The sequence below is a fragment of the Phragmites australis genome, chromosome 15 (assembly GCF_958298935.1).
Source record: "Phragmites australis chromosome 15, lpPhrAust1.1, whole genome shotgun sequence".
Classification (NCBI taxonomy): Eukaryota; Viridiplantae; Streptophyta; class Magnoliopsida; order Poales; family Poaceae; genus Phragmites; species Phragmites australis.
Genome location: NC_084935.1, coordinates 15,990,661 through 16,014,065, shown reverse-complemented (window position 1 = coordinate 16,014,065; position 23,405 = coordinate 15,990,661). Strand labels below are relative to the sequence as shown.

Below are 23,405 nucleotides of genomic sequence, written 5' to 3'. Positions count from 1 at the left end.
GCATTACCCTTGACTCATAGGTGGGCCGCAACGTCGAGGCTTACATCGATGATCTCGTGGTTAAATCCCGAGACCGCACCACCTTGCTAGAGGACTTAGCCGAGACTTTCAACAGTCACCGCACTACCTGCTTGAAGCTCAACCCCGAGAAGTGCATCTTCGGGGTGCCCGCGGGCAGGCTCCTCAGTTTCTTGGTCTCTAGCCGAGGAATCGAGGCCAATCCAGAGAAGATCCGAGCCATCGAGCAGATGCGACCCCCGGCTCGACTCAAGGAAGTTCAGCGCCTTGCCGGCTGCGTGGCGGCCCTAGGGCGCTTTATCTCTGTCACGGCCCAGAGTTTCTAGAACATGTAATTAAGTGCTAATGGGCATCATTAGCATCATTTGTTTTGTTTTGAGCAGTGTAGACATGCAATGTGAAATTTAACCGAATTTGGTTAAACCAGGGTTAACTGATGCGTTGTGAAGCATCTCCTAAAACTTCTATGGAACCTAGGGCTGGTGATAATTTTAGAAATTAGTAGATGCCAGGAGGAGAATATAAATGAATTTTTCCAAATTTTTGGGGATTGTTTTCAAGGCATAAAAATCAGCACAAGTTTGAAAAGCTTGCCTCTTTGGAGAATTTTCATTTGAAATTGGTGCAGGCTTTCTGAGTCAAACAAGTTCAAATGGGTTCCTTATGAGTTTTAGTTTCCAGCAAAATTTGTTTTGCAAGTTTTGGACTTTGGGAAGGTGTTCAAATGGATGGCTAAAGTGGTGGAGATATTTTTGCCTGGCGGTTACTGTTCATACGGGACCTACTCGTCATCCTCCCTCCCCACTCAGCCGCGCTGCTTCCAGAGCGCGGCGCCGGCTTTGTTGACTTCCGCGGCCGGTAAACCCAGCACGCCGTCGAGTCACCGGCCGAGCCTTCGAGTGGAAGCGTCGTCGGCCTTAACCCCCCCTGGACGCTCTCTCGTGGTGTCTCTCTTCTCTCTTCCTCGCTTGCTCTCCCTGTCGCCCAGCACACCTCAGAGCAGAGCCACGTTACGCCGCACCACCGGCCAAATCCGACGCGCCGTCGACGGTTTCCATCGAGCCCGAGCCCCGTGGAGCAGCAGGGAGGAGCGCCCCGAGCTCCTCCGCCGTTTCCCCTCTTTCCCCGGCCGTTTCCCGCGCGGATTGGAGCCGCCCGCGTCTTCTTCCCCAACGGCGGCAACCGGGCTCCGCCGTCTCCCGTCGCCCCGCTGTTCTACAGCCTCACCGGCCTAACCCGCTGCACGGTGAGCTTCCCCATGCTCCTATACGCCTTATGCGCGCGCCGTCTTCTCTCTGCCCGGTCGCCGGCACGGTGTTCCGCGGTGGTTGAATCGCCGCCGCCTCCCCACGCACGCCGCCGGTCGGGCCGCTATCGAGCTCGTCGGTCGGGAACCGCACCGTTAGGTCTACGCGCTCACGTAGAACGTGTAGGTGTGCTCGGCCGGGCTTGTTGCGTCGCCGTTCGCCGTCGGCGCGTCAAAGTCGTGCCGCCACCGTGCTAGTCTTGCCCCTCGCCACCGCTCGCCGTGCTCCGGCCATCGCCGGCGTAGACGTGTGCCCCCGCCGTAACCACGTGCTCGCGCTAGTGCCGTTTTCACCCTCGGCTGGGACATCCAGGTCGCCGTTCGCCGCCGGCGACGTCGCTCGAGCTGCCGGCGCGCTGTATACTGGGCGCGGGTCGATTTTGACTCGGGTCAAAATGCGCCGGCCCCACTGTCAGTCACAGCGGCTGGCCGAACCAGAGTGGAGAATGGTTTTGGATATTTAAGTATTCGGAAAATCGGAAAATGCGAAATTGGGTATTTGTTGAACTAATAAATCGGCTGAAGCTTTGTAAAATGCATAAGAAATGGAATGTGGCTCCAAAAATTGTAAAGCAAATTTTGTTAACTTTATATGCTCATGCTCTACTTGTTAAAATTGTTAGTGACCATGAAATATATTCTGGAATTTCTTTAGTTAATGTAATGTGCTTAAAGCCCCATTAATTCATAACTAAATATTGGTGACTCCAAAATTGATGAAATCAATTCTATAAATCTTGTTAGTTTATTCCCTGTTTAATAAAAATATGTACCTTCATTTTTAGCGCAGTTAGCATTCTAGATTGATTTAAGCTTTAGTTATGCGTTAATTAATCCGAGGATAATTGAATGGTTAACCCTAATCTCAATTAGGAAATTGTTAGTGCGTTAAACTTGTACCGCGGCGCTTTACACTGTTATCACAGACTATGAAACGTCATTTTTTGCATAACATTTATTGCATTGCACGCGTTATTCTCTCAGGGAACTTCGACCCGGCGAACGAGGCTGTCCCCGGAGGTTCCCGTAGTGGTGATCGTGACTCGGGTAGCTGTGAGCAGCAGCAGCTAGGGCAGCAAGGCAAGCATCTATCATATTGCACCGTGTCTACTTGAAAATCTAATATGTTATCTACGCTTATGTATACATTGCATGTGTCGGGTTCCGAGTTGGGTAGAACCTATGCCTATGCATTCTTCCATTTCGGTCACGTGTCATGTGTTATTCCATTGGAGCCTAGTGGTGTCGTCGCGGTCTAATTTTAGTTCGCTATGCTTAGTGGTACTTAGGCTTTCCGGTAGAAGTCGATGACGGCGTCCACCGTTGTCGCGAGCCTAGGGCTTTTTACCTGTTCACATTTGTGGTTATGTTGATGATGTGTCGGTTGTTGAGTGGTGAGTTGAGATGAGGTGTGGGCGGTGTTAGGGGTGTCATCTGCTCACGAGGAGTCCTCAGGCAGTTCGGGAAGGGAACCCGGACACCGTAGACCGCTTACACCGGTTAAGCACCGATCGTCGGTGTAGTCGGCTTTAGCACTTACCTTACTCACCACATGCTGATATAATGGTAGGCGAGCCGATTACCTTCGCAGACGTGGTCATGTGGGCCTCGTCATAGACGGTGTGAGTCCGGTTTGAGTCCGGGCTTTTAGCGGTATTAGTTTGCTCGGGGAGTAGTTCTAATACCGCCGTGCCGAGCTATGGTTGATCCACATGGTTGGGCCTGGTTGGGAAAGGTTGTCACGGGTACCCCCTTGTGTGCATCTTAGCGGGTGGCACAAGCCGTATGGTCCCTGTGTCGTGTGGGTCCAGGAGTATCCCCCTGCAGGGTGTATAATCAGTTCGAACTGCCGCGCTCTCGGTCATGAGCATCGCTATCGCTTATCTCCACCGAGCGACCATGTTTTGGTCGTAGAGTTTCGATGTGGGTTGTGGCATGGTTGGTTTGGGTGGTTTGTTCGGTATGTGGTCGGTGGTTTGGTGGTAATGGTTTACTTTTATACATTTGTTGTCTATATATCTGTTCTGATCAGTCGGTTGGCAGGGTTTAAGTGGGTGGTCGGTTAAGTCAGTTGCTTACACCTAGAGTCTAGGTTGCTTACCGCTTAATGAACTTAAACATGTCTTAATCATTGCTACAGCTTTAAATGCATGATCCTTGGAGTTGAGAATATATATACTCATACTGTGTAAGACTTGCTAGTACCTTCGTACTAAGGGGTGCTGCCCTTAAGTTGTTTTCAGGTTCTCAGGTTGGCGAGGAAGAGGCGGTGTTCGGCTACTTTGTGCCTGCCGATCAGGGTGGCGGGCAGGAGTAGCACCTTCTACTCCGAACTCCGGCGCTTTTGGTATGGGGCCTAAGGGCATGTGGCTCCATACTCTTTTGTTGTATAGGTTTTTCTTCCGCTGCGTAGTTGTTGTTGTTCCTCTTTTGTTGTAAATTGTGGAAGCAGTTGCATGTTTAATAATTGTAATCCAGTTTAATTATTTGCTCTCTATTAAACTGTGTTGTGATATTTGAGTTGGAAGGCATGTGTTCCGATCCTGGGCACAAAACACGTGCCGGGACTACCGGAATGGTATTCTGGTTAATCGTCGAGGTTGTGATCATGAATAATGATCCTCCTGATGATTAGTTAGAATACTATTTGGACGGTTCCTCACAATCTCCAAGCTCGGGGAGCGAGTGCTCCCCCTCTTCAAATTCTTGAAGAAGATCGGTCACTTTGACTGGATGCCAGAGGCCGAGTAGGTCTTCCATGACTTGAAGAAATACCTCACCTCACCGCCCGTACTGGTGGCCCCCTCCGAGGGCGAGCCTTTACTGCTCTACGTCTCGGCCACTCCTCAGGTCGTGAGCATGGTACTGGTGGTGGAGCATGATGAGTGCTCAGGGCAAGGTGCTGGGTCCCAGCTCCCAGCCGCCCCCGAGCAGTCTCCAGTTCTCGCGGCTCCTCCCGACAAGGGAGTCGAGCCTGAGCACCTGGCTCCTCCCGACCATGGAGTCGAGCCCGAGCACTCGGCCAGCCCCAACCATGGCTCCAAGCTCGGGGGCTGTGACAAGCCCTCGGGCGAAGCCGCAGTCCAGGCCCGCCGTGTACAGCGACCGGTGTACTTTGTCAGTGAAATCCTCCAAGATGCCAAGACAAGGTACCCCCAAGCTCGGAAGCTACTTTATGCCATGCTCGTCGCTTCCCGGAAGCTGCGCCACTACTTCTAGGCGCACAAGGTCTCGATGGTCACCACGTATCCGCTGGGGCCGATCCTCCGGAACTGAGAAGGCACTGGGTGCATCGTCAAGTGGGCGGTGAAACTGGCGGAGTTTGATCTGCACTTTGTCAGCCGCCAGGCAATCAAAAGCCAGGCGCTGTCTGTTGTGGCAGAGTGGCGCTCGTCCCCGAGATCGACCATGAAGAAATTTCCGCATATCCCGGGCACGATGCGCCCGGGTACTGGGTTATGCACTTTGACGGCTCCCTCACACTAAAAGGTGCGGGGGCTAGAGTGGTTCTCACCTCCCCAACGAGTGAAGTACTCCGGTACGTCGTGCAACTGCATTTTCAAGCAACCAACAACATGGCGGAGTACGAGGGCCTCATCGCTGGCCTCCGAGCAGCGGTGGGCCTTGGTATTCGTCGCCTGCTAGTCAAGGGAGACTCCCAGCTGGTGGTCAACCAAGTGTCCAAGGAATACCAGTGCACAGATCCTCAGATGGTGGCGTACGTGGTGGAAGTCAGGAGGCTGGAGAGGCACTTCGACGGCCTGGAGCTGCGGTACATATCTTACCGTGACAACGCTCTGGCCGATGACCTCTCTCGCTTGGCCTCTTCTCGGGCGCGCGTCCCTGCCGGAGCCTTTGAAGAAAGGCTCACACGGCCTTCCGTCCTACCTGCCGACCAGGATGAAGGGGAACCCTCGAGCCTAGTTGAGGGAACCCAGGCGGCGCCCTCAGTGGGGAATCCCATCAGTTCTCAAGATGCCTCATGGATCGACGAGATCCGAGGGTACTTGAAAGAAAATACCCTCCCCGGGGATGATGCCTCTGCCGAGAGGATTGCACGACAGTCCAAACGCTATGCCATAGTAGATGGGGATCTCTATTGGCGCGGCACGGACGATGTCCTCCTGAAATGCATCACCTGGGCAGAAGGCGGTGAGCTTCTCACTGAGATCCACAAGGGTGAGTGTGGTGGCCATGCATCGTTCTGCGCGCTGGTCGGGAAGGCCTTCTGGCAAGGTTTCTACTGGCCTACATCTCTCCAGGACGCTTCTGAGTTGGTTCAGCACTGCAGGGCGTGCCAGTTCCACGCAAAGCAGATTCACCAACCAGTTCAGGCTCTTCGTACCATCCCCCTGTCATGGCCCTTCGCGGTCTGGGGGTTGGATATCCTGGGTCCATTCCCCCGAGCAATCGGGGGCTATGAGTACCTCTACGTCGCCATCGACAAGTTCACCAAGTGGCCGGAGGCGGTTCCAGTCATCAAGGTTACCAAGAACACAGCGCTTCAGTTCATCTGCGGTATCACAAGTCACTTCGGCGTCCTGAACAGAATCATCACCGATAATGTCACTTCGGCGTCCTGAACAGAATCATCACCGATAATGGTACTCAGTTCACAAGTGCCCTATTCGGGGACTACTGCGAGGACCTCGGCATCAAGCTTTGCTTCGCCTTTGTTGCTCATCCTCGGAGCAACGGGTAGGTCGAGCATGCAAATGCTGAGATACTGAAGGGGCTCAAAACCCGGACCTACGACGTGCTCGCAAAGCACGGGAAAGGGTGGATCGACGAGCTACCTGCTGTGCTATGGGCCAACCAGACCACGCCAAGCCGCACCACCGGGGAGACTCCACTCCTCGTGTACGGCGCTGAGGCGGTCCTCCCCTCCGAGCTCACTCTTGGCTCCCCTCGGGTGAATGCCTACTCCGAAGGCGAACAGGAACATCGAAGGCGCGACAATGTTGACTACTTGGAGGAGCGCCGACGACGTGCCGCCGTCCGAGCAGCCAGATACCAGCAGAGCTTGCGGCGCTATCATCAGCGTCACATCCGAGCCCGGTCACTCGAGGTTGGCGATTTAGTTCTCCGACATGCTCAATCGCACGAAGGAAAGAATAAACTATCCCCTATGTGGGAAGGTCCCTTTACCGTGATTGGAGTCCCGCGACAAGGCTCGTTCCGACTAGCTGCAGAGGATGGACAGCCGCTCCCAAATGCGTGGAACATCGAGCATCTATGCAAGTTCTATCCCTAGGCAGACATGTTTATGCTTGGGCCAACCAGGCCGGGGGTCCCCTCCCGCCCAAGTTGGCCGGGGGCAACCACCAACCATGTAAGTTGCCACTTCTGTACAAAATTGTCAATATACACTTTTTTCAAAATTTCAAACTTCCTCTCTGGAATCCATATGTTTAATCTGTTTGGTGAGATGCTCGATTGTGCAAGAAAAACACGCTCTCTTATTTTTCCCGTTGATAAAAATGAATCCCGATCGGTATGCGCGCAGGCAGTTGCTGCTGACCTAAGTCTATTGTGGTAGGCTGTGGTGTCCAGTGGCATGGCAGTACCCCGAGCATCACCAAGCCTCTGGGGTTCTCGGGTATTCCTACCGCTTGAGCAAAGAGTGGTCGGGACCGCCTAGACCCCAGGGGCGGACTGTCGGTGCTCAGTCTGGTCTATCCTTCTCGGGCGCCACCGAACTATAGGATCTCTTGGTTATGCCTCTGTTTGTATACTTCGCCAGTCCGGGTATTCGAGAGATCTTGGGTCAAAAACGAGAGCAGTCTATAATGAGTACTGCACTAACAGAGCGCACCAAACAAGGAATCTTTCCCTATTTTCTAAAAGCTTACAGATCAACAATCAAGAATAAAGCAGCCCGACCGCAAGGGCCTCAGTGCCCAAGGCGCTGCTCGAGCCTATGGGGTCCTCGGGCAGTCCTACCACTCGGGCATGAGTGGTCGGGACCGCCTGGCCCCTGGCTCCCTCTCATGCTTTCCAGTGCTTAGATGCTCCGTACGAGGGAACCAAGTTACCGGGTACCCCAAGCTCGGAGCGCGCACCCCTCCTGGATCGGTCAGGCGAAAGGCTGATAGCTGCCCGGTGAGTGACTAAAGTCATATGAATTTACATTCTTACTTACTCCGTAAACTATTGTTCCCGAGTTATCCTCGGGACCCTCGTATTCTAATCTGTTCAGCGAGATGGTCTCCTCATGCACAAAACCCTGCCCACGTACTCGCTTTTTTCGGAATGATAGAAACAGACAGTAGTTAGGTGTACCGTGCGAACGGCGATGTTTGACCGAAGTCCTTCATGGTGGTCGTAGTGTTTGGCCAGCTTGGCAGTACCCCAGGCACTACCGAGTCCTTGGGGTTCTCGGGTAATCCTACCGCTTGAGCAAAGAGTGGTCGGGACCACCTAGACCCTGGGGGCGGACTGTCGGTGCTCGGTCTGGTTCGTCCTAGCCCGGACACCACCAAACCGTGGGGACTCTTGGTCGCATTTCCGCCTGCACGTGTCTCCGGTCTACTTGTTTGAGAGGTCGTAAAGTGGAAAAGTGTTTACTGGTCGTGGCGTGCTCCTTGCTGGATCGACCTATCTCCCGAGCAAGGAAGTTCATGCCTTTGTCTCTTGACTTAGCAGCTGTGGACTCGCAAGGGCTCGGGGGCTGAACGCTCGGATTGGCCTGACTACTCGTGCGATGAGTGGTCGGGGTGACTTCGCTCTCGGGGAAGGAAGGTCGGGCTCATTCTGGCTAAGTTCTTCTCGGGACATCAAGTGAAAAGCGAAAAACAACATGAAGACAAGCATTGGAGTTTTGATCCCGAAGAAAGGCTTCTATTATATTTTGAAAAAGAACCATTCAGAGGGGATCACTCCCATATTTACAACAATCAAAAAACAAAAATCTAATCTAAATCGGCGGCCTCTGAAGGCGGCGAGGAGGCTTCGCTGCTGCTACCGCTGCTCGGTTCCTGCGGTGGCTCCCATGTGAAGCACGTCGCCACCTCAGCAGCGACGCACCGGACAGCTTCCCGGGCGGCTGCTTCCTCGGCCTCGACCACTCCCTGCCAAACTGGTTCCAGCGAGAAGGCAGGGTCTCGGCTTCGGTAGCAGGCAAGAACGTGCTCGGCCACTGCCTAGGCCAGAGCACGCCCCTCCCGGGATGCCAACTCCTGTATGGCCCTCGGGAGAGCCTTGAGGCGCCGGCTGATCTCTTCGAAGCTGAGGGCGAGGTGGCTGATGGTCTCTTGGTCCATCCCCTTCTTGCCCATGTTGACGCGCCCGAGCCCGGCTACCCTAACGGACCTCCGTGCCTGACGAAGGATGTCTCGCATCATCAGCTTCACGTTGGCCCGCTCGGCCACGACGGTCTCGAGCTCGTCCCTTGCGATCTGCAGCCGCTCCTCAAGGCTGATCCCCTCGGCTGCGCTGGTCGGGACACTGATGGTGGCTGGGGCCTCGGCTTGTCCCCGCTTCACCTGCTTGGCCAAGGCAGTGAGGGCCCGCTCCCGGGCGGCTAGCTCGGCCTCCCATTTAGCGGCCTGCTCCTCTCGAGCAGTAAGGGCCGCCGACGCTGAGGTGGCCTCCGCTTCGCGCCTTGTGATTTGCTCCTCCCGGGCATCCTGAGCCGTCACCGTGATCTCGACGTCGGTCTCGTGGATCGTGACCTCCTCCTCTCGACGGTGGACTTCGGCGCGACCACGCTCGAGCTCGTCACTCCGGTGGGCTAAGTTTGCCCGGGCGGACTCCATAGACTTCTCGCGCTGGCCGATTGCCCCTTCGCGAGCCCGGACCAGCCGCTCCCGAGCAAGCAGCTCCGCGGCTCACTGCCGCGATGCCTGCTCCTCTTCCTGTGCGGCAACAGCTTTGTCGCGCACCTCCTCCAATGCCTCCCGCTCCTCGGCCACCACGCGCATTGCCCACTCATGGGTTGCGCGGGCTGAGGTGACGCGGGCCTCCAGGAGCCGGCCGACGTCTTCTAGCCACCCCCTCTCTTCGATGAGGGCGACGCGGTCCTTATCGAGCTCTGCTCGCTCCGCCGCCACGGCCGTCTCCAACCGCCCGATAACCTCCCGGGTGCTTCCGAGCACGTCCGGGAGGGGTTCTGGGGCCTGGCTTGACGACGGCCGGGTGCTGGGTCCCCTGCAAACCCTCTCTGCAGAGGCGCTCGGGGTCCCCAATGACTGCCACGTCGGCACCGCCCTCGCCACGACCACTTCCGCCGCGGCCGCTTGCTCTGCCCTCGAAGTGCTCGGGGTGGGCTCGGATGGCATCGGTTGCTCGGGCGCGGCCGCTGCCCTCGGCTCAGGGCAGGGTGGCGCCTGCAGCTCCGGTTCCGCCGGCGCACTTGGCTCAGGCGCGGGCGCGCTCGGCTCGGGAGCGGGAGCCGACCTTGGCGCCTCTGGCTTCCTCTGGTCTCCGGCGGGGTCCTTGGGCGGCCTGAAAACGGAAAAGGTCAGTACCCCTAAACTAATGTCAAGGCAAACACACTCAGGAGAAGAAAAATGCTTACGTAGACTTCGGTCCGCGGTACTACCACCGGGACTCTGGAATCTTGAAGTCCAGGCCCTGCGGCTTCAGCCCAGGGTTCTCAAGATGCCTTGTGGATCGAGTTCAGTTCGGCTCAAGTCTTGAAGCCGGACGAGCACCGAAGAACAAGGAGCACGAAGCTATAGACTAGTCAAACATTCTGGTAACTTAGCAGATCCTCAGGGAAACATCCTCAGACCATTTATAGCATACACACATGAGTAGGGTGTTACGCTCAGTGCGGCCCGAACCTGTCTAAAAATCCCCTGAGCATTTACTACTTCCTGCATCTGATCATTCCATTCCACCTGCATCTCATTTACGCCCATTTATTTCACCCGCAAAACGGATTCAGAATCATCCCCCCGGCCGAATCTTAAAGGGGGTCCCTCCGGATCCCCGCTTGAGGAGTCCACCCTCCGACAACCGCCCACATCTCGTCTCATCCTCACAACTCACCTAACCAACATCATCAATATTATCATCATGAACCATAATTAAACCTATAGCTCACGAGAGATGGAACACTCCACCACTCGACTTCTACCGGTGACCTATGCATTGCTAAGCATTTCGAATAATCTTGTAAATTAGACATCAACAATCCTATACTTTTCAGTCATGCTCCTTATACTCTTTTTAGTGGTTTTATGCAACATAAGAATAAATTCAGCACATTTCTTAGCATCTAAATTAAGTCTTTCAAAAGTTGGCAAATGTAGTAAATCAATAGGAGCATGGGGATTAAATCCATACACTGCTTGGAACAAACTTACCTTGGTGGTGGAGTGTACCGACCTGTTGTAAGCAAATTCAATATATAGTAAACACTCTTCCCATATCCTCAAATTCTTCTTTAGAACTGTCCGTAACATGGTCGATAATGTGCGGTTGATGACCTCTGTTTGACCATCAGTTTGGGGATGACATGTAGTAGAAAACAGCAGCTTCGCTCCTAATTTATTCCAAAGTGATCTCCAAAAGTGACTCAAAAAATTTATGTCATGATCAGAGATGATATTATTAGGCACTCCATATAGGCGAACGATTTTCCTGAAAAACAAATTAGCTATGTTTGTAGCATCATCGCTCTTGTGACAAGGTATAAAATGTGCCATTTTAGAAAATCTATCCACAATTACAAATATTCTATCCCTCCCGCTCATTGTCCTAGGCAGTCCTAAAACAAAAACTATAAAAATATTCTCGCATGGTGCACTAGGAATAGGAAGAGGCATATAAAGACCATGTGGATTTAAGCGAGACTTAGCTTTGTTGCAAGTGGTATAACGTAAAATGTAGCACTCGACGTCATGTCTCATCTTTTGCCAAAAGAAGTGGGCGGCCAGTACATCTTCAACCTTCTTTGCTCCAAAATATGACATTAATCCTCCTCCATGGCCTCCTGTAACAACAAAAGACGAACAGAGCTAGCTGGAATGCATAGTTTATTAGTACGATAGAGCAATCCTTCATTTAGCACATATTTATTCTATGTCTTCCCTTTTTTAAAATTTTCAAGCACTTCTTTAAAGTCTAAATCAGTATCATATAAGTCCTTAATGGTCTCTAAACCAAAAATCTTATGATCAAGTTGAGATAACATGGTATAACGCCTAGAAAGCACATCAGCAATCACATCGTCCTTTCCTTTATTATGTTTTATGACATATGGAAACAACTCAATAAATTCTACCCATTTAGTCTATTGTTTGTTCAGTTTATCTTGACTTCTAATATGTTTCAGTGATTCATGATTAGAATGTATAACAAATTCTTTGGGACATAGATAATTTTGCCAAGTTTCAAGCATGCGAACTAAAGCATACAATTCTTTATCACAAGTGGAATAATTCAGATTTGGCCCACTTAATTTCTCACTGAAATAAGTAATAGGTTTACCTTCTCGAATTAGCACACCTCCAATTCCAATCTCACTAGCATCACATTCTAGTTCAAAGATCTTACCAAAATCAGGGAGTTGGAGTAAAGGAGCATGGGTAAGTTTCTCTTTCAACAACTTGAATGCTTTTCCTTATGCAGGTTCCAATTTGAAAACTACTCCTTTCTTTGTCAACTCATTTAATGGAGCAGCAATGATGTTGAAATCCCGCACAAATCACTGATAGAAACCCACAAGGCCATGAAAGCTTCTCACTTGTGTAATAGTCTTAGGAGTTGGCCAGCTCTTTATGGCTTTGATTTTTGCTTCATCCACCTCTATTTCCTATGGAGCAACAACATAGCCAAGAAAAGAGACTCGATCCGTGCAAAAAGATGCACTTTTCGAGGTTATCAAACAAATGTGCATCTCTCAAAGCATTAAAAATAGCACATGAATGATCAAAGTGTTGTCCTTGTGTCTTGCTGTAAATCAAGATATCATCAAAGTATACCACCATAAATCTACCAATAAAAGCACGTAAAACTTCGTTCAACAATCGCATGAATGTACTAGGTGCATTAGTTAACCAAAAATACATTACTAACCACTCATATAAGCCAAACTTAGTTTTAAAAGCAGTTTTCCATTTATCTCCAAGTTTCATCCTAATTTGTTGGTATCCACTTCGCAAGTCAATTTTAGTGAAAATTATAGAACTCTCCACTCATCCATCATATTATCTAACCTAGGGATAGGGTGACGATATCTTATAGTAATATTATTGATGGCTCTACAATCAACACACATATGCCAACTACCGTCTTTCTTAGGAACCAAAAGAACATGAACAACGAAAGGGCTAAGACTTTCTCGTACATACCCATGGTCCAAAAGGTCTTGGACTTGTTGCTGAATTTCCTTAGTCTCTTATGGGTTGGTCCTATATGCAGCATGGTTTGGCAAAGTTGCTTCCAGAATTAAATCAATTTGATGTTCAATCCCTCGAATAGGTGGTAACCCTGGGGGTACCTCAGCTGGAAATACATCCACAAACTCCTGCAAAAGGTTGGCAACAACAGGAGACAAAGAGCTAGATATATTCTCGAGTGAAACTAAAGCATCTTTGTATATCAAAACATAGCATGACAGCTCATTATCACAAATTTCAGCACGGTCAGATTTAGTAGCAAGCATAACACACCCTTTTAGTCTAATTCCATTGGATTTAGAAGTTGTTGTTGCTTTCTCTTTTTTGGGTGGAAAAGCTTTTTCCGTTACTTGCTGATTTTCAGATTCATTCTCAAACTCTTTTCTCTTATTTTTAGCTTTAGGTGGAATGTCTTGTTCACATTCTCAAAAAACTTGCAACAGAGTAAGGGAGCCAATAGAAGGAAACTAGAAGGAGATGAACACAAGCAATAGAGGAAATATGCACTTCATTACTTGCAAAGGTTAGCCCTCTTTTCGGCAGATTACAAAGTATTTTCCTTACAAAAAGCTCTCATATATTACAAAGGCTAAGCTCTACTCTTTCCTTTCTTTTAAAACCTAGCACTTAAAGCTCAAATGGCTAGCTCAAACCTCCCACACAGTCCTACCCCTTTTTATAGGTCTAAAGAGGTAGCTTAGCGCTTAAGCTACATTGTTCCCCAAAATACCCCTCTCTTTCAATGACCTCCTACCTACCACCGAGATATTTTGGTCTATTTTTTGCTCCATCCGTCGAATGGCCATAGCGCCTTCGCGACTTAGTTTCTCCTTGATACAATCTTCGCGATGATGCCACGTGCCCTCCCTGCTTCCACATTTTTTAGGCGAAACCGCCTCGCACGCTTCTCAAAGCGTGACTTGCTACCACTTGCTTTCATCTCAAGTAAGCATCTCGATGTCGACGCGTGTAATCCATCTTGAGACCTTGACCACCGGCAAGTCACCACCATACTCCAGCTATGGAAAGACTTCCAGTCCATTTACCACTTATGAACAATGTTACATTCAAAGAAAATGCAAGGCTAAAAAAATAATAGAAGATCCAAAACTTAGACGAAAAATGCTAACTGAATCACTGCTAATAAGAATTTCGAAGAAGCTCATGAAGTAACATATTGTGATTTCCCAATAAAATACACTTGGGACAATAAAAACCATATTTGGAAAAAACAAACATATGGTTTTAACATAGGACGTCCATACTACGTAAATCCAATAGAAGGAGAATAATTCTACCTACGTATGTTACTAATGATAGTAAAAAGAGCTCAAAGTTAAGATGACATAAAGACATATAAAGAAGTAGTGCATAACACCTTTAAAGGAGCATTTGTAGCACGTAGATTACTCCATAGTGATGAATAATGGTATTGGACTTTTAATGAGGCTGCATCATGGGATACATCATTACAACTTAGACAACTATTTTTAACTATGTTACTATTTTGTGGAATACAAAATGAAAGAGAAATTTTTGATAAAAACTGGAGATTAATGATAGATGATTTTGTACGTGATATACAACACAGATATCACCCTATACAATACCATCTAGATAATAACGAGCTATGTGACATGCTATTAAATGACTTAGAGTATATCCTCTCAAAGAATGGAATACAAATAAAAATATTCAACTTAACATCTAAGACATACAACTGCATAGATTTTTGTACCAACAGATTAATCGAAGAGGAAATGAATTACAATTCTGACAAGTTAGAACAAGAAGCCAATATTATGTATAACTTCTTAAAAATGATCAAAAAAATAAATTCCATATAATAGTCATTGATGTATTGGATAATAAACCAGGATTTTACTTCGTATCTAGATATGGACGAACTGGGAAAACATATCTATGGAACACTATCATATCATATCTTAGAGCAAGGAAAAAAATTATCTTAATTAGTAGCATCTTCCAAAGTGGCATCTTTGCTACTACCAAATGGAAGAACAACACATTCAAGATTTAAGATCCCATTGGATATTGATAACACATCGATGTGTGATATTAAATGTGGTACGATGCTTGCAGAACTACTTATAAAAATATCACTCATAATATGGGATGAAGCGATAATGACAAATAGACAATGCTTTGAGGCATTAGATAGATCATTGAAAGATATAACGAATGAGAAAAAACCAGATGCTACAATGGTTCCATTTGGAGGCAAAGTTATTGTCTTAGGAGGTGACCTTCGACAAATATTACATGTTATAGAGAATGATACAAAAACACAAATAATAAGTGCAGCAATTATAAAATCACGTTTGTGAAACTTTGTTCAGATTATAAAATTGACAGAAAATATGAGATTGAAGAGTAAGACAAATATGCTATTGAATATCAGGAATTACAACACATCAGTGAATGGATATTAGATCTTGGAGATGGAAAATTACCAGCGATAAGACATGAGACAGATACATAAGCAACTTGGATCAAGATACCACATGACTTATTAATATTTTGATCTGAAAATCCCAGCAATAGTCAATGTAGTATATTCTCAATTTATCTATAATTATACTAATATAGATTATCTTAAAGAAACAACCATATTAAGTCCTACAGATGACGTTGTGGATGAAATTAATTCTTACATGTTATCTCTTGTACCAGAGAAAGATAGAGAATATTTTAGTGCAGACTGCATATCAAAGTCATTTGATACTTGTAATGATATAGATATACTATATCCAATTGAATATTTAAACACATTAATGCTAACAATTTTCCAACTCATCATTTAAAATTAAAAATTTGGAAACCTATTATGCTTCTACAAAATATAAAACAAAGTATAGGACTATGTAATGGTACAAGGCTAATAGTCACTAATTTTAGAGATAATGTCATAGAGGCAGTTATAATAATTGGTTCAAATGTTGGTGACAAATATTCATCCTAAGAATTAATTTAACAACAAGAGGATCTAGATGACCATTTATATTATGTCACTGATAATTTCCCATAAGGTTTGCTATACAATGACTATAAACGAAAGTCAAGGTCAAACATTATCCCATGTAGGTGTATACCTTAAAAAACTGGTTTTTACACATGGTCAACAATATGTTGTTGTTTCTCGTGTAACATCAAAATGTGGCCTCAAAATATTGATAGAAAATGAGGACGAATCATGCAGTGATGAAACCAGAAATATTGTATACTATGAAGTATTTTCAAATGTTTAAGATAGAAAATGAGAACAATCTGTTATGTTGAGGTAATCTCTTGTATTTCTGAACCTTAAATAATCATGAGATTAGCATATTCAGAAACAATTCAATATGAGAATATGTTGGTATAACATTGTAACCCTTGAATTAATTTCTCACTTGAATACTAATATGCTCTCTAAATATCATTTTCAGATATTTTCACTACGAGTAATGAGCAGCTGAAAATTCCAAGGCCTGAGTTTGACTTCCCAGGATGTTGGTACTGTGCTAGGCATACGAGATATATGATCTTTTCAAAGTTTTAAACTAATAATTATTACACATGAGAAGCGCAGTAAGTAGCACATAATCTACAAATAAGTAGCAAGCTTCTTTACCACTTCGCAATAGCATTGCCATTGAATTATTTACCTAAGAACAATTTCATTCAACCTTTGTAGGTTATGGTGTTTTGTCTACCAACTTGCTATTCACCATTTCCTTGCCAAGTATTTTAGACCAATCAAGTCATTCCCTCCCGCAGCGGTATGTGAGATATACATTTCGCTTTTCAAGAATATGTTTGCTGTGAGTCACTGACTTTTATCTCTTTTATTGCATTAGAAACATTTGAATCTCATCTATGCTGACGCAAATCCACAATTACGAATTTTATTTAGCTAATTTGCTGATAATGTTAACTTTGTTTTGATGCCTCCTATAAAGAGAATGAGTGCTAATAACAATGTACAAACTGTTCTTTTACAGAAGACAAGCTCAGTCATCTTACAAGGAAATTTTGTTATGAACAAATTATGATGTATTGTTTGGAACGAAATAGGCTACGATTACTATTTCGTGCAACATCCTTGAAAAGTTGTAGCTCCAGGTTACGATAACATTTTATACATCAACCCTTTCTCAATAGGCACATTTATTTCAACACATTTGCTTCACAACTTGTTTGATGAATTTTCGGTCTGTTTATGTTGGCCAATGGAAAAAATTGTATTCTGGACCGAGCAGAAAACTAGAGTATCAAGTAAAAGTCACCACATGCTCAATATATGCATCCATTTTGCTAAAATAATCAAAATCTCACTATATGCATCCATTTTTCTAAAGATTGCAAGATGCTCATTATATGCATCTACTTGCTGTATAATGCCCATACATAGATAGTACTGCTGACAACGGTAGGCTCAGCTTACTGAATAATCTTTTATATGTAAATTATATTATGATGTTTTATTTTCCTTTTTCAGGCTTTTCATGTTCTCTATCACACTAATAACAATGTACTCTTTGGAGCTCCAACAGGGAGTGGCAAGACAATTTCAGAAGAACTAGCAACGCTTCATCTTTTCAATGCACAGCAAGACATAAAGGTTTGTTTATTGGGTTTCAAACTAAAGCTGACATTTTTTGTGTATACTGGCATTGATTTACTTTAATACCTTTTTCATGCAGTTTACATTTCTCCTCTAAAGTCTATCGTGCAAGAAAAAATGAAAGATGAGGCACAACATCTTGTGACTCAGCTTGGGAAGAAGATGGTACAGAGAGCTCCCATTTCTCCAGTACATCAATATGTATATCTTAATTGAAGTAACGCTTTTGGTAGGTTGAGATGATTGGTGACTTCACTCGAGATCTGAACATTCTCAAAAACTCATCTACGTGTGTTATCAAGAAGAGCAATATTCTTAGAAGCAACTCTGCTGTGGTGAGTTAAAAAAAGGGTTTCTGGTCTCAAATTTAGCAAGCACATTGTATAGCATTCCAATTGCCTACTAAAAAACCCCTTTCGTGATGTTATCAAAATATATATGCATAATATGTTGATGTATATCTTCCATTCGAGAATATAACACTGATACTTCAACATCATGGCAAGAGTTCGAAAGTGAATTGTTGCCTTAGGAAGAAATACATATACAATTTGCAGCTGGTAGATCTCTGCCTCTTTGAGCTACTAGAGACCAACAAATGCACGATCTATGTGCATAACATTAATGCAAAATGAACACAAAGTATGGTCCCAGTTTCTACCAACTTTTGCAATAGTGGAAGTAGTGCTTGTACTTGATAGTCGTCTTACTCTAATGAAATTTGACATGTTGTAATGGTAGTAGTAGTACTTTCAGGTTTGATAACAACCCAGCTTACACTACTTGATAGCTTTTATTTGTTGTGTTTGTTCTTTTTTCTTTCAAAGTTGTTTTCTTCGTCAATGTTTACAATCATGGATCTTTAGGTTTCAGATCATTGTCTCGAGAATTTGATATATATCATTACAAACAAAACGTTCAATATAACAGGACAACTGCAAGCAAGCCGGCGTGGCCATGGGCCATCCGAAATTCTAGTGTGGTGTATATAAACCATTGAGAGTCTCCTTCGTAGTCAGGCTATGTTATAATTTTCTCAGATTGAATCTATTAGCCTTCATGCTACTTTTAGGGTTAGAATTTGAGAGTTCTCTTCATCTTTTGTTCTTGCAACTTCTCCGAGATTGCGGGGAATGATCTGTCGTGGTTGCCCCATTCGTACTTCTAACTACGTGCTAGTTGTTTGGATTGGTTCTTCAGCGAGGATTGTGGTGTGGTTGCTACGGTTGTGGCCATGTGGTCAACACAAGGCTTATTCAATTTTAGATCGTGTTGGTGCCCTCCTGTTGGTGTTCGTTCTCGTTCATTGTCATCTACCGCAAGATCGGGCCGCCCCGTATCAAACCCCAAATCCTGTTTGGAACTCATGCACCTTTCTCTTGGGCCGGCCGTTTAGGAAGGCGCTCCCTTAGCAGATTTTGTTCTTTTCTTCCATTCTTCTGAATCTCCCGAACCATCCGTGACTGGGATATATGGAGTAAAAGGATTTGTGGCCCTCTATGTTATGTGTAAATCTACTTAAAATGCCAACCCGAACCTTCGAACAAGTTGCGCGGTACCTTTCACTCCGGCGATCAAACAGTGCGAATTCGTATGTACGCGCGCAGCAGCCGGCAGGTACCTTGACTTCTCAAATGCGAACAGAACATGAGACGACGACAGTTATTATATTATACGGGCCGCATGTAAGCTGCTTGCTTGGCGTCCAAGAATGAATGAATGATCGATCTTCTGATACTTCCAAGAATGAATGAATGATCGATCTTCTGATACTCATCTCATCGTAGAGTCACTAGTCAGAGACACAGACTAGTCAAATCCCCAGCTACTCTGATCAAATAGTAATAGTCCTAGACTAGACTCCCGGTACCTGTCAGCTGCTGCATATGCTTCCGTATCAGACAATTTGACGTCTCGTTCTCACGTGCCATCTTGTGCCAGCGTGCCACCCGGCGGCTCTATATGTATAGCGAACAGCCGTGCCGCAAAACAACCTCGTGACTCCCAGCTTCTGTAGCTACTACGATTCTAGTGCTCGTGGAGCGAGAGCGACCTGAAGCCATGGCCACAGTGGACACCACGACGGAGTCAGGCAAGGCAGCGCCGGAGTCGGGCGGCTACCCCGCAGCGCGGGCGCCTTCCCCTCCGGCCAACTTCTCCTGCGCCGACCTGGTCCTGAGGGCGTTCCTGTTCGCGGCGACGCTCTCGGCGCTCGTCGTGCTAGTCACCGCCAAGCAGACCGTGCTCGTGCCAGTCGCGCTGGCGCCGCGGCTCGTCGTCATGCCCATCACCTCCAAGTTCAAGGACTCGCCGGCGCTCATGTGAGTAAATTAACCTGCAAGCTCCTCGAGATATTTTTTGTGTATTCATTTTTGTTGTTTTTCCTAGGTGTTTCTGACTTGATTGGTTTGATTTGGCTCTACATGCTGCTCGTAGATATCTGCTTGTGGCGCTGTGCGTGACGTGCTTCTACAGCTTGCTGACGGCCGTCAGCTCGCTTAGGTTCATCTCGGGCTCGGCTTCCACCGCCAAGACCCTCTTCCTCGTCCTTCTGCTCGATGTGGTGAGAACCTTACGACAAGTTTATATAACAATATATTTATTCTTCTTTCTAAAATACTCTAGTTTTTTCACACGACGACTGATTATTTCATAAGATATTTCACACAAGTGATTTTTTAGGCCATTTAGGACATAACTTGGGCAACGTACTATCTTTTTTAAAAGATGTGTCACGCATTAGACACTGATGTAGTATTGAACATTGAATTTGTGATCTGCAACACTTTTGCATCACCAGTGAAACCCATAAATTTATTTATTTTTAAAAAATAAAGAAAACTAATTATATTATTATTTCCAAATAAACTTTTTATTTTTCACAAAAAATAACCTATATAAACTTTTTTTTATATTTTAGCAGTTATAGTTAAATTAGCTTTACAAAGTGTTTTTTAAATGTCATTGTTTTGGTGGAGGGAGTAGGTTTCTAGAAATTTGTTTGAAAATAAATACAAATATATTATTACCGGACTATTTTTTTGCGAGAAATTACAATACTGTTATCTCTCTATGACAAAAACAACAATGTAATGTTCATGTGACATGTGTAGCCAAATATTGGTTAAGAAATATTAGGTCCAACTGAAATCCAAATAGAGGTAGTAACTGACCTATATATAGCTAGATTGTATTACCTTACTAAATTTTATGATGAACATTTATTGTCCTTGGAAAGGTACTAGAGGTGCCAAAATTATAACTTAAATTTGGTACCGGAGGTAAGTTATAATATATCAGTGGTACTTCTTACTACCTCTCCAAGGATGGTAAAAAAAAAAGCTCAAATTTTATTCATTATTGGGGAAGGAATTAGTCCCCAATATTTGAGGTCACTTACTCAAACAAATCGACGTTACTTGGTCCATCTTTGAAAACTCGTCGGAGAACTACTATTCAAGAGCAACTGGAACGAAATGTATTTAATGTCTGTTTGATGCGTCTTGCTGCTCTTGCATGGCAGTTTTACGCAGCGATCATGGCTTCGGCGACCGGTTCGGCGGGCGGCGTGGCGTGGATTGGCCTCAATGGCAACTCGCACACCAGGTGGATAAAGATCTGCAACGTCTACGGCAAGTTCTGTCGCCACATCGGCAGCTCCACGTTCCTATCCTTAATCGCCTCTATCGTCCTCGTCCTGCTCGCCGTCCTCGACGCCTACTCCCTTTACCGCCGCAGTCGCTGATCAGGTCAGGTGGTTACGGTGGCGAGCCGGGGACTGCTCAGAAATGGTTCCGTATATCCGTTGGCATTCATATATGTGAGCGACATCTAGTGCGTGTAACGTGTGGGGAGACTGATCTCGTACGTCGATCATGTTGTTTGTCTTGGTGTTTCGCCGGCTGTAGCTATTATTATTGAGAACCTTTACAGTACACCATGATACTAGATGATGGAGAGTATCATTGTTGTGATCCAACCGTCCATTTTAATAGGTATTATTGTAATTATCTTGATACCCTTAGGGGTAATTACGTCATTGACTGAACGGACTTCAGACCTTCGTCATCCATCATCGACCGACCGACGGAGGGTGGAAACCCTAATAAATGAAATGAACAGAATAAATGAAAGCTTATCCGAAGAATAAACTAACATTTTGATCTTTCCTAATTAAACATATAATTTACAAGTTTATCATTGTTTTTTTTCTAATCCTATCCTTATGATACTCATGATACCCTTTAATGATACGTATGATATTGATGGACGATAGAGTATTATTGGGCTAATTTAAACCACCGGATGAAGAAAATAGACAGCATGCACTCATTTAGGTGTACTGTAAAAGTCCTCTTATTATTGCCTTGTGTGCATGTATTAACCTGGTTCATTTGTTGTTTGTGCAACAGCTTTTCTTTAGTCAAGTGTTGTTGAGCTGGTATGAGACATTGCACCTACAATGGAGGGAGGTTGCGTTTTCTCAATATGACGAATGCCCGTGACGAGCTAGGGCGGCAAGAAATCCGAGGCTCTCACGAGCGACTCGGGAGCAACTTGTTTTCCAGCTCTACTCGAAAATAAATGAGTAAATTAGTTTAAGCTCCTATATGATCCAGTTCAGTTGAAAGACAAGTCGAAGGTTAGCTTGCTCGATTTTGGCTTCGTACAGCTTGAATCCCAACACACATGCCGCAGGTTAGCACATCTGCACCGGAGGAAGACGCAAGGGCAAACAGAAACAATGGCCGGCGAACTCGCCACTACCGATGACACGAATAGCAAGCAGGCCATGCGTTGAACGAGAACGTGTATGCATGTATGCGATGGAATGAACAAGATATAAAATCCTGCGCAGCTAAAACCAACAATGAGTCGAGAGGGTTCCTTCTCCTTCGGCCAGCAGGCATCGAGCTTGCAGTCACCAGAAGGTATATGCACTGCTTCCATGTTGTTCCTTTTGCTTTGCCCATCGCCAGTGCCACAGTATGACTGTGCTTAATTGTTTGGTAGTCTTAAAAAAGATTGATGCATGGTAAAATGCACTTATAATTTGAATACTGCATACTAGGTGCAACAATGGGAGTCATCTTGGAAAAAATAAAAAAGAAGAGAAAATTGGACTCTGCAAAGATCAAATATATGTTTTCACTCTTTCACTCACTACTGCAGAACAGGTGATCAGTGCCGGTTCAAAAACATGATCAGTGTCGGTTTATGAACCAGCACTGATAGTCAGTGACTATCAGTGCCGGGTATAGAACCGGCACTGAAAATCACTATCAGTATCAGTGCCGGTTAGTATTACCAACCGGCACTGATATGAGTGCTATCAGTGCCGGTTGTTTGTTTTCAACCGGCACTGATAGGTGTTTCCCGCCTTTTTTTAAAAACGTGGCGGTTGCCGCCAGTACAGTACCATTTTCAATTTTTGGACGTTGCCGAAAATAGACATGCATACATATCAAATTTCATCATAGCATATATACACAACCACATATAAATTTTATTTATAAAAAATCAAGTCTCATCACAATATATATACACCGCATACTTATCAAGTTTCATTACAATAATCTTATGGAGTTTAAGATTTCTTGTGAACCGATGGATCTGAACTCTACCCTTTTTTATGGGTTGAAGGTAACGAGAAAGACGATCCAATTTCATGGAACTCGCCGGTTGGATTGATGATTTCGTCATTGATAAACCCGACAAGTTGTTCTTGAAACGCGTTGATTTCATGAGGCATGAGACGTTCTTTGGACAGCTCGAGGATCTGCAATTTGAAGAATTGAATAAATCAATACATATGATTTTGGCATATCGAACCTGAAAATTAGTCATCACTGTGTATACCGTCTACCTCAGGATCTTCCGGCAGGATCGAATCCTCTGTGTTGAAGCTGTGCATAAATTCCATTACATAAAAATCACATAAATTATTACCCAGACCCTGCTTCCTACAAGGAAAGCCATGTCGGACTGTCCATTCTTTCGTGTATGGCCTGTATCTAACGCTCTTCTTGGTGTATCGCGGGTACACTCTGTATGTGTGTGATTATTACCGTAAGTACTTAGATTCAATCAAATCAAATATTACAAG

At 45.6% G+C, this 23,405-nt stretch overlaps 1 protein-coding gene across 1 annotated transcript; it reads left to right on the top strand.

The window, feature by feature from the left end:
• The first annotated feature begins 19,278 nt into the window (after positions 1–19,278).
• On the top strand, positions 19,279–21,356 carry LOC133893631 (CASP-like protein 1D1). Its single transcript, XM_062334709.1, has 3 exons — positions 19,279–19,620; positions 19,736–19,862; positions 20,823–21,356. Exons 1-3 carry the CDS (start codon positions 19,361–19,363, stop codon positions 21,042–21,044), a joined length of 609 nt encoding a protein of 202 aa, XP_062190693.1. The 5' UTR covers positions 19,279–19,360; the 3' UTR covers positions 21,045–21,356.
• The last annotated feature ends 2,049 nt before the right edge of the window (positions 21,357–23,405 follow it).